General features: G+C 42.3%; 1 protein-coding gene across 1 annotated transcript in view; it reads left to right on the top strand.

The window, feature by feature from the left end:
• tgfbr2b (transforming growth factor beta receptor 2b) overlaps nt 1–12,144 on the top strand; it is an 18,178-nt gene that overhangs the window by 856 nt on the left and 5,178 nt on the right. Inside the window, exons 2-5 of the mRNA XM_010793780.1 lie at nt 2,287–2,428; nt 3,598–3,788; nt 7,682–8,454; nt 9,190–9,331. Coding sequence (XP_010792082.1) covers nt 2,287–2,428; nt 3,598–3,788; nt 7,682–8,454; nt 9,190–9,331 — 1,248 coding nt within the window. The remainder of the gene's footprint in view (nt 1–2,286; nt 2,429–3,597; nt 3,789–7,681; nt 8,455–9,189; nt 9,332–12,144) is intronic.

The following is a 12,144-nucleotide window of genomic DNA, read 5'->3' on the forward strand; positions in this document are numbered from 1 at the left end:
CCCCCCCCCCCCTCTGATGGGTTATCTCCATCTTTGATGTGCAGACACTCTGTTAACAGGTACCCCCTGAGGAAGACACTGTTTTACCTTCATCTGTGTCAGACTCAGTCCCAGCGGCACCAAATGGCTTTGGCTGCTCCTAATCCTCTTCCCCCCTCTCTGCAATTATATCTAGCCCTGGGTGACAATTACTACCATTCATGCCTTCCATAGCCCGCCTCCTGGGTTTAAATGACATGCTCTTTCAGAGGAGTTGCTCTAATGATATAATTACTTCGGCTCAACCACCTTCCCACCACTAGCACTCAGGCATGGACTATCCCCTCAGTGCTGATTTAGTTCAAAACACCTCAACAGACCCTCCGGGCAGAGTTTTAAATTGCTCTTCCAAGTAGATTAGTTTGAAGTTTAAGTGTAATATTTTGACGATTTTATTTTGTGTCTCATTTAAGACAAGGCAACAAAGCAATAACCATCTCTAATATCCTGCTAGCTTCCTGTGAAAGTAACTCACTGGCACAGGAAGAAGAGGCCATCGACTCACGCTGCAGGTTGTACAGTATTTCTGCTGCTGCAAGCTGCAGGTCTAACCCGAGCCTGCAGATTGGGTGAACAGCACAGTAGACTTTTTGTGCAAGGTTAAGAGCAAACACACACGGCAACCTTTCCTCAAGTCAGTGTGAAGTCAGAGGCGAGGGAATACTGAACAGACTTCTTCACTGTCTCATGTCAAGACATTTGCTTTCACTTGCACTTCCTAGTCGAAAACATCTCACGTTTTGGTCATGTGATCATAGACTTGTCAGTTCCATCTTTAGACAACGAGCTACCGATTCAGACACATCACACATGTTTGTTTACAATGCTTCTTCTGGAGGTCATATTTCACTACAGTATTAAGGTAAACCTTAACCCACATTCTCTCTTGGTCTGGTTACTACTGTATAGTTGCAAGCATGCATGGGAACAGGTTCCACTTCCTGTGCAATGACAGTAGTCAGCATACAGTAAAAGCGTGGTTATGTGATTTTACTGAAGCAGCAATGTCAAATGTTTTCGTCCATGGTGGGTGGCTATTTTGATTTCAGTTTATTTTTCAGTTTTTATTATTTCTCAACATACACTCTCAAGATCCTGAAAGACTGCTGTCTTCATCGTTTCTCTTTCACCCTCAACCTCTCCGTGTTTTTAATAGACTCACAGCGAGTGGCCGAACTTCATTGAGCCACTATAATGTGGACACGCTCATCATGTACCAACAACATCATGTGTGATTGTACACGAGACACATTTCTTCTAGATGATTCTTCAACCACTGGTGCTAGAAGAAAAATGGATTATCCTCTGTCGGGGCCTTTCCCAAATCTTAAAACCGCAAAATCCACTTTCCACTTTCATGTGGTGGAGACTACTCTCTAGGAAAAGTAAAACCAGGTGACAGGTGATTTTTCACCTTCCTTGTTGCTCCATCTCTCCTTTCTGAGGCAGACAAAGGCAGACACCTGGCTGGTGTTGTTTATCATTAATAGCCTCTCAATGCAAGGACAGACTGCGGTCGGAGAATTTCTGTACAAATACAAACACTCAGCAACACCCACACAAACACACAAGCACATTTCTTTCTCTTTCAAATATTTTACAGACACTGAAACATAATCTCCTCCGTTTTTTTGATATTCATGAAAAGAGTTGGAACAACACCTTTCTAGATGAGGAGCCAACTCATTGACTTGACAAATTAGAGACTCCTCAGCGTCTCAGGAGATGCATCCGTGTTTCCTTTGTTTGTTGTTCTTGCCTGTCTGGCAGTTGTCTCCTCAGATGATTATCCAACCCACAGGCACTCATCACACTATCCTGTCTGTCTCCCTGATATGGGTTTGCCTCCCGGCAAAGTCAAGTCTGAACAAGACCAAAGGAGCTGGATTCCACTGCGCACTGCTCTTATTGTTCAGACTTCACAGAGAAAAAACTGTCCACCCCTCTAGCACGAAATACTTTGGATTTTCGAGTGGTTATGTTTAATATCTGTTTCTACTTATAGCCAGATACCAAAAGACTCACACCCTTTAATTACATTTTAGGTTTATCTTGCTTTTCATGCTAATAAATATCATGTGTAGTCATGTTATGCTGTCATCTGTTATGGCTGTGTGTGTTCCCCCAGGAGTCTTTCGGAGCCAAAATGCATATACGTGAATGGGGATGTGTTTTTACAGATTAGACTCACTTTTTTTTGTATACTCAATTTAACATCTTTTTCCCCCTCACTTATTTTTCTTCCAGAGGCTTACACGATAAAACTATCAAGGCTGTGCAAGTTCTGTGATGTCCAGCCCACCGCCTGCACGGGTAAAGGGAGCTGCAAGGTGGAGTGTGATATCACTGCCATCTGCCCCAGCAATGAAGATGTGTGTGTCAGTATCTGGTAAGTGTACCTTAACAAACATAATGTATATGAAGAAATACAGGGTTATGATTAGATAAACAAACATTTAATTGAATTGACACAAAACGTATATATGTACCAATCAACAGAAAGAAAATATGCAAACGATCTTTTTAATCAATTGATCTTTCTAGTAAACGTTCATGCAAAAATAGCAGATAAAGTTTCAGCCTCTGAAATACAGAGATTCCATATTTTATTTTAATTGTTATTATTATAAACTTAATATATTTAGGTTTTGGGCTGACAGAATAGTGGTTAAAATAAATAACTGTGAATTCACTTTGGGATTTACATTATTTACTATTGTCTGATAGTGTGATAGTAAGACCGAATGTTTAATCAATTAATCTATGAATTAGTTCATATTGAAAATAATTGTTATGTGCAGCTCTAGTTATGACGCTAAAGGGTTAAGTAGAGAACAGTAAGGAAAAATAGCTTTTTATTTTATTACATTCACCTCCCAGGTGAATTTACAAACAAAGAATTGAGGAAATGAGGCCAGAAAAAGGTTACTCTTTTATTATTCAGATCCGGCTTGATTATCTCCCAGTAGTCCTAAAAACTCTTCCTTGTATTGACCTTTACTTTGAACACTATGTGAGTCAGCAATCTGTTAAAGACTGGATCATGTTGGCACAAGAGCGCTTAAACATCAAATCTGACTCTGAATGTGAGAAGCAGCAGGAAGCAGATTTGTGTTGGTGTTTAAAGCTTAAGGCTGTGCTGCTGTTTCTCATTATATTAGCAATGTTGCAGGCAAGTTCTGAGCTGAGATCAGCAGAAAGCTAATGGCACATGGACAGCGGCACCCCTTTCAAATGTTCCTCATATCTGCACAGCGGGGAAGCAACATTTAAATATGTATATTTGTGCAGGTTCAGGGTTTTCCTGTTGAATTGCTGTTTGGTGAATATGACCCTTGTATTGCAGCCATTTACATAATGCTGAGACTGTGGACTGAAAAAGACAAATATCCCATTTACAGTAACCACTTTATCACTGTTCAGCTTAAAATATGTATTATTTGCAACTGAAGACCTGTCACCATTGCCTTGTTACATGATAATGGAGATCTCTGAAAAGAAACTCAAACTTTATCCATTAAGTAACAGTATTTTCTGTGTGTGTTTTCTCTTTCAAAGGAGGAGGAAAGATGACAATTTCACCTTTGACACAGTCTGTCATAACCGGTATCAGAAGCTGGACGGCCTGGTCCTGGAGGATTACAACAACAGCAAGTGTGAGATGAAAGAAAGAAAGGGCATGGGCTCAGAGTTCTTCATCTGCTCCTGCTCTGAGGACGAATGCAATGAGCAAATCTTCTTTAACTCCAGTAAGTACAGACGCAATTATTTCGCCTATCCTTCCCTCTCTTTAACTTAGTGATTTTCTTCAACCAAAAGTACCACATGTTTATTAATGTTGCCTAACTTGCAATGACAATAAACTCTTGTCTTCCCGAAATTAAAGGAAAAGCCAAACATTTTGAGACATGAGTTTATTGGCTTTGCTGCAAAAGATGATAAATACCGTCAATTATATCATTTATATGTGGAAGCAAATTGGCATACAGGCAGGACTATGTGAAACAGCTAGCTATTTTATTTGTTCCAGAGCAAGGCTAGCTGTCTCCCCTTTTTTCAGTATGTATACTAAGTTAGGCTAAATGATTGCTAGCTAGCCTGACATTGAATAGACATACAGGAAGTTCTCATTGCATGGGTAGTAGTGTGACAACCCCTGCCTTACTCCTTTCTGTAATGTTGCATCTAACGATTGTGACTTGTGTCTTGAAGGTAGCATTGTTTACCTGGTCGCTGCACTGCAGGGAGTAAAAGCCCTGCTCCAGTGTGTCTCCAGCTCGCTTACTGGCAGAACTCCTTCCTGAGAGCAACTACCTGCTATCTCATTTGTTTGGCATCGTCTTTGGTTTTGACATACAGAAATGACAGTAGAAAATACTCTCAAAAACATATAAAAAAACTGTCAGTCGCAACCTGTTGGTGCTTTTAAAAACATGTTGCCATGTAAATCAAAGGCATTTTAATCATGCAAAACCCTACAGTGTTGATCTGATTAATTCGAAAGGAGACTAGAATTGTATGTTTGAGACCACATTCCACCCATGCAATTATTCCTTTATATGAGTATTTACAAAGTAGCATAAGTTATGTATCAGTCCATCTCACTTGCATTCTTTCACAGTGAAGCAATAGTCCTGTTACACTGTTGTATGCATGTAGAAATGGGACTGTTTGGTTCTTACGTCTGCACAACATAACATGATAACGTCATAGTATGGGTCGGCCATAATATTAATAAAGCGGTTTCTATCAGTTTGTCATGTAAGGCGTCGTGCATGAATGCTAACATGTGTGCACTGTAATGCTCTCCAGATACATGACAGGTTTTGGAGACATTAGCTTGTAGACTCCAGTTACAACATTGGCCCTGGATTCAGATGTATTTTGACTACAGCATCCCGGCAATAATAACAGAGGTACATTTCTGGGACCTGGCTCTGAACATAGACACAAATTGAAAGCATCTGCACAGTGCAACCCACGTAGTGGAAATACTTTGGCCTGATGTTGAGAATGTCTGTGCACTGTCTGTAAATCCTCAGTGACTAACATTGTTGCAATGAAGGCGCTCATGCTTCAGCTCAAACCCCCAAGGCTACAATACCAGTAAATCTCGGTGAATCCACCTCTTCCTCTGCTTGCTAGGGACCAGAGTCTCATTGTGCAACAGCATTTTCTGTGATTGAGCTTTCACTTACAGTAATACTTTTCTCATACTTTTAGGACACTGCAAAATAAACTTCTCAAAGCCATTCCTTAACTTACGGGCAACTTAAGTTGTGTGTCACATACAGTAGAAGCTGAAATACCTCAGAGTCACCATGGTAATAGTAAACCTACTTTCCACAGAAATCTACTGCCCCCCTGACAAGCAGGCTAATAGTGTTTTTTACTAAGTTCAGAAAAATATTCACACAGACTTTGGGAAATGCCAAGAAGAATACAAAAGGACACTTAACTTAACAACAAGAAGCTTATGATGATTGAGAAATAAACAAAAGAGCAATGATGTTGAATATATTAACTAATCTACTTTGTATTACAACTAAAAGATTAAGTTATGCCATTCGTTCTGAAAGTTAGATATAAAATATAACTGCAGCTAGGAGGTGGTTAGCATAAAGACAGGGAAAGGGGAAAGGCTAGCCTGACTCTGTGTACAAACCTGAAATAAGAGTTGCTCTGAGGGGCTTTATGCCAGATCTACTCATGTAATCATTTACTCGAGTCTCCGTTGACTCCAGGAAGTCACTGAGCTTTGTCTTGTTTTGTCGCAGATTTTTCCTCTACTGTATCTTAGTGAAATATCTGGAAAATACACCTGTTTGCTTTCTTGACCCACATTTCACTGAACTATTCCTTTTCGTTTTAAAATTCACAGAATCTCTTTTTAATGTGAGAGTTTTGGCCAAAGCGGAGCGATTCCCCGAGGCACAGTGACAGGTTTGTTGTGAGAAATAGCTTCTCACTGCGAAAATAAAAACAAACCGGCTGGGGCCGTGTAGAGGATTTCAGACATGTGGTTTCCTGTTTAGAAAAAAGAAATGGGAGAGAAGCAGAGGGCTGGACTGAGTGGTCTGCTGGATGCCTTCACCATTAGTTTCCCTTATTTAAACCAGACTCTCTACTCACAGCTTCACTTGACTCGGAAATGAGTTTCTTATCAGTTCCTAAGCAAAATGGAAAAGAAAGTGAGCATAATTCTGCTTTGACTGTTGCTATCCTATATTTTGCAACCAAAATAAGGTATTCAATAGCTGATACAAAATCTTGTAAAGTTTTGTTTAATGACATATACTAGCATATACTAGCATATTTTCCGTGTGATCCTCTTACTAGGAAAACAAAAAGCTTTATAGGTAGTGTGTGCTGTGTGTGCGCTGTGCTGTGTGTGTGTGTGTCGTGTGTGTGTGTGTGTGTGTGTGTGTGTGTCTGTGTGTGTGTGGTGTGTGTGTGTGTGGTGTGTGTGTGTTGTGTGTGTGTGTGTGTGTGTGTGTGTGTGTGTGTGTGTGTGTGTGTGTGTGTGTGTGTGTGTGTGTGTGTGTGTGTGTGTGTGTGTGTGTGTGTGTGTGTGTGTGTGTGTGTGTGTCAGTTTAGCTGTTAGACAAGACAATGTATAAATGATTACATTTAGAGCTCATCAAACTGCAGACCAATTTGGGTTTCCCTGTTCAGCATGTTGTGTCTGGTGATACAGATTTTATAGGTCTGTTTATGACTGCAGCTTCAAAAACTGGGGCATAAACACAGCGCGAGCATAAACTTTCACTGTTTCGCTAAAACCGTACCAGACACAGCAACACCTAAATTATAAGAATTCTATAAAGAGACACAATATGTGGTTGACTGGCTCAGGGTTTGGAGCTCTTTGCATTTGTGGCCTAGGCGCTAACTTTAACTGTCTGAGGCTCGTAGACATTCCTCAGGGAAGGCTCAGGTTCCTCTGCTGCTCTGACAATATTATTTTACTCGAGTTTAGTTTTTTTTTTCATTTTCTTTTTTGGAAAACAAATTGTTTTATGACAATGCTCATTCATTAAAAAGCACAAGTGTTCAAAACATAGCAAATCATATTGATACAAAAAAGAGACAATAATCAACTCTCCCCCTTTTTGAAAGTATTTTGAATACTAAAGTGGCCGGCAAAATAAACTCCATGTAGTTGCTGTTCTTGATCTTAAAACATGATCTTGGTTAGCAGATGGAATTCTCTCAGTGGTCATGACATTTTTCAAATTACTTTTTCAAATATGAAAACTCATGAAATGATCAAAAGATCCAAATGTAACCGAACATAATTTTATATTTAGTTTATTTTTGTATGTGTCTGTTTGCAAGGTCAAGAATAAACTCTAAAACCTACATATTATTATTATTTCTGGATATTGGAATCAGAATAACTTATTGAAAACAACACTGTCATTATAGTACTTGTGTAGCACATGTGTGTTTACACAACCAGAGGCTCTGTACAGCTGAGAAGTAATTCAGGGTAAGGGGATAATACACTGTGGGATTGTCAATACCAGTATTTATTTTCCATTGTTAAGGTAAAAATGTAATGGATTAGACTGGCTTTAAACTCAATTGTATAAATATGCGCATTTTCGTCCTCCTAATCCTTCGGCTTCTGTTCCCTCAGACTCAGATTCCCAGGTGGTGGCGGTCATCCTGGTGAGCCTGGTGCCTCTGCTGGTCATGGCTGTTCTCGTCATCACGTCCTTTTACTGTTACCGGGTCTACCGCCAGCGGCAAGCCAGCTCCAGACGCAAGAAGGGTCTTCCGATGGATTTCAGTGACGGTCGGGCCATCATGGATGATGAAGGTTCAGACAGTAGCTCCACGCACGCCAACAACCTCAACCACAACACAGAGCTGCTGCCCATTGAACTGGACGTCCAGGTCGGGAAGGGACGCTTTGCAGAGGTTTACAAAGCCAAGCTCAAGCAGGGCTCCTCAGTCAGCGAGGAGCAAGGCTTTGAGACTGTGGCCATTAAAATTTTCCAATACGAGGAGTACGCCTCTTGGAAGAACGAGAAGGACATTTTCTCAGATGCAGACTTGAGACATGAGAACGTGCTTCACTTCCTGACAGCAGAGGATAGGAAGGCGCAGAGACAGTGCTGGCTGATCACAGCCTACCATCCAAGAGGGAACCTCCAGGAGTTCTTGATCCACCACATCGTCAGCTGGCAGGACCTGTGGACGCTGGGTTTTTCACTAGCTGAGGGAGTGGCTCATCTTCACAGCGACCTCTTGCCCGGTGGTCGCTACAAGGTGCCGATCGCACACAGGGACATTAAGAGCTCCAACATACTCGTGAAAGACGACCTGACCTGCTGCCTGTGTGACTTTGGACTGGCCCTCCGCCTGGACAATGCTCTGTCTGTGGATGAGCTGGCCAACAGTGGGCAGGTAAAGCCCTCTAATCTGCAATTTTGCTTTTAATCCCCTCAGAGATAAAACAAAAATATCTCCTGTAAGAATTTGCCTTTTCAAGTTCTGCCCTACATTTCTTTAAAGATATTTATCAGACCTAGAACAGGGGCATGCTATCAATCAAACTGTTCCTGTCTAATCCTGTTTGCGCAAGGAAACCATCTCCACATTTTTGGCATCGTCAATAGATTGGTCCCTCTTGAATAATACTGAAGTTTTAAAAGTCCTGAGGTGATCATTTTCTTATAGTCTTAAGAAAAACAGGCTTGATTGATTCTTAATGGACTCATTACGTTGATGTAATATGCCAAAGTCAAACTAGACTCTGTTATGAAAATGACTCACTCATAAGAACGCCTCACCCTTAGCTTCCTAGCACCCGTAATGCATTTTAATGCCCTAATGCATTCAAAGGAAGTGCCAGTGAACACATTTTCCAAGGTGGTAATTATGGGAAGACAAGCTATGTGTTGTTGTGCTGGGAGCTGCCTTTGTTTTTCCAATTATGTTACGCATCAAACATCTTTTGATTTGGATGAATGTGATGCGGCAGCTTTCTACAGCACAAAATGACCACCTGTCTTATGATTAATGCAGGTAAATAACTCGTACTGATGGTCTGCTTAGAAGGCTCTTTCAGCTGAACAACTCCTTTTAGGTATAATGGACTTAAATAACATAGACATTTCTTTCACCCTGTTTTTTTCTCAGGTGGGTACAGCCAGGTACATGGCCCCAGAGGTCCTGGAGTCCAGAATCAACTTAGAAAACATTGAGTCCTTCAAACAGGCCGATGTTTACTCCATGGCTCTTGTGCTGTGGGAGATAATCTCCAGATGTAGCGCAATTGGAGGTAAGATAAGACACATATAATTGCAAGATGAAATGCTGATTGTCTCCAAGTCCCTGAGCATGAACAATGCCAAGCTATTCCTTTAATTCTTTCCCACTTTGCTGCCTTTGTGTGTTTATAATGATCAATTGGGTTGTTTAAACATGATATAAGAGCATTGCGCCCTTGCTGTACGCAAAGTCAACATCACATGTGACCTTTAGTTAATAATAGAGATAACCGCCTCTTCTTTGGTAAATTAGAGATTAGCCTGGGCCCTTGAGTGCAAAGGAAATCAATAGATGCACTGATGAAAGTCCCTTTGGGGCCTGTGTGAATATTCTCAGAAATACTGTACAAATACAAATTGCCTGCACAACTCGCCTGACCTCTGAGGAATACGAGCACGTTGAGGGCTTTACCAATTAGGAGCACAGTGACCAACTTCACCTTGAGTTCACTTACTAGATGAGTTACACTGTGCCACACCGTGTGTCTTCCACGACCCATTTATCACGCTGGGAACAGAATCTTAGTGTCGAACACACAATCCATCTTATGGAAGTGTCAAGGATCAGCGCTCACTTAACTAATGTACCGTTACTTGTGTTGTCATTCTGTTGCAAAAACAAGGCCAGGATATGTGCAAATAGTAGAAATGGGTGATTATCTGAAGGCAAACTGTGCGGCAGTATTTCATGGCGACAGTCAGTCATTTGTTTTCACTTCCCTTTAGTGTCTCTGTGGTCCAGTTTGCTTTCTGTGACTGCTCCTGTCTCCATTGTGTCAGAAAATTGATTGAAAGCCGGGTTCGAGCATGAACGCTTCTACTTTGGCGTTTTCCTGTTTTGCCCCCATTGATCACCCCCGGGAGCCCTCCTCAAAGTGTATCGCTCAGTTACACTGCCCAGGAGTCTTCTGAAAAAAATCATGGCAGACTGACCCATAATCCCCCCTGCTTTTCTTTCCCATCAGCAAGAATATGTTCACCCTGTTGGTACACCTTTGAAAAGAAAATAGACTATTTCCTGTTTTGCAAAGAACACAGTACCCAAGACACACTCTTCTTAGTCTTAAGTATGGCCCCTTATGAGGATGTTTTGCGGCGTATGTCCCCTGAGAGCAGAGCAGACAGGATATATGTTGGTAGCGAGTTAGTCTTCTCGTTGTTTCCACCGGAGGGATTTAAGGGACAACAGCTTTATTCATCCCACTCATCCTCCTCCATGCATTTCATTCATTTCCAAGTATTTCACTCCCTTACTGTACATGTGTTTAGATCTCGGCAAAAAGAACATTTTTACACAGCAGCTAACATTCCTTTAAACCAGATAAAACACGTTTCTGCACTGAAACATCTGAACTTGACTCTCTCAGCTCAGTTTCTTAACATTCTTCTGCCCCTGTCTTCCCACCCTAAGGCAGGTGAGGGAACAGTTAATCACTCTCCCACTGCACTGAAACACTGCAGACAGCCATTGGGCTTTACTCATGCCAGCAGAGACAGACTTGGAGGACAGGCTAGCGTAGATTTACTGGAAGGAGGGACGGACGGACAGAGGGGGTTCCTGTCCCTCCCCTGGACCCGAACAGAGACGAAAGATAGAAGCAGCTGGAATAGTTCACGTGTTTTTCTGTGTATGTCTATCCACTTTTTCCAGACTTGGCATCTCTCCGAGACAAGCACAGGGGTGGAATCTTTCGTTCATTAGGGCCAAAACCCAAGGAGAGTCTCTAATGCGAAAAGCCTTCTACGTTGGTAGACCCGAAGAAAAGGTATAATTAATAAGTAGCTTAAATGAGATGCAGTAATTAGATTTTGCTCCATTGGCAGCTACAAAATGTCCTTGTTGGGTTGTATGCTGGCAGAGATCTGGTATTGATTCTGGAATCAGAGCACCATGAGAGTAAAACTGACATGTTTACAGAGCGCACTTAAAGAGTTTCATGCTTCCACGCTGCTGGCCGCCTGCTTTCCCCGAAGTTGCCAAGCTGTCCCTGGAGGTCGGTGAGTCACTAATGACACCCCGAGAACTCACCTCCTTTGGACACAGAATATGAACACATGTGCGCACACAGACATTCAGAGTGACACATCCCAGGGCATCATCACAATGGCTCGGGTGCAGCCCTGGTTTTCTCTGATTGGGCCACCTGCCTGTGGACAGATGTCTGATCAGCGCTCTGCGTCTCAGTGGCAGGCAGCCACACAGCCGCTCTGTCACAGTTCCTGGGGCCGCGGTCTGATCTGAGATCCGCCAGGCGAGAAGAACACAGCCGTCTGTTCGCCAGCGCCAGTCAGCCAGCCATGAGCCATCACTTTGCTTTCTTTATCTTCCAAGACTACGAGGAGATAGAGTGAGAGATCAACACACCTCGGAGAAAAGGAAAAGCCAGATTCCAGGCTCAGGACTTTTTTATCTCTCTCTCTGTTCCCTATAATGTCTATGCTGTATAATTTAGCTGGTCTGGATTTAGGGCTTGGAAAAGACTACGAGGGCGTTTCTCAGGCGGGTGGGGCTATGTAGGGGGATAATAGTGGAGTGGTGTTGAATGTGGAGCTGCAGATGGAGAAATGCCTTCAGTCCCTAGAGGGAGAGGTTGGGCTAGACTGGAGAGGAGTGGAGGTTAGGGCAGCTGCTGTCCAGATGTCAGAACATCAACTCCTCCAGAACTGGAGGGCCTGATGGTCCTGTGTGTGTGTGTGTGTGTGTGTGTGTGTGTGTGTGTGTGTGTGTGTGTGTGTGTGTGTGTGTGTGTGTGTGTGTGTGTGTGTGTGTGTGTGTGTGTGTGTGTGTGTGTGTGTGTGTGTGTGTGTGTGTGTGTGTGTGTGT

This window comes from Notothenia coriiceps, unplaced genomic scaffold, assembly GCF_000735185.1.
Source record: "Notothenia coriiceps isolate Sejong01 unplaced genomic scaffold, NC01 NC01_scaffold00037244, whole genome shotgun sequence".
Taxonomy (NCBI): Eukaryota; Metazoa; Chordata; class Actinopteri; order Perciformes; family Nototheniidae; genus Notothenia; species Notothenia coriiceps.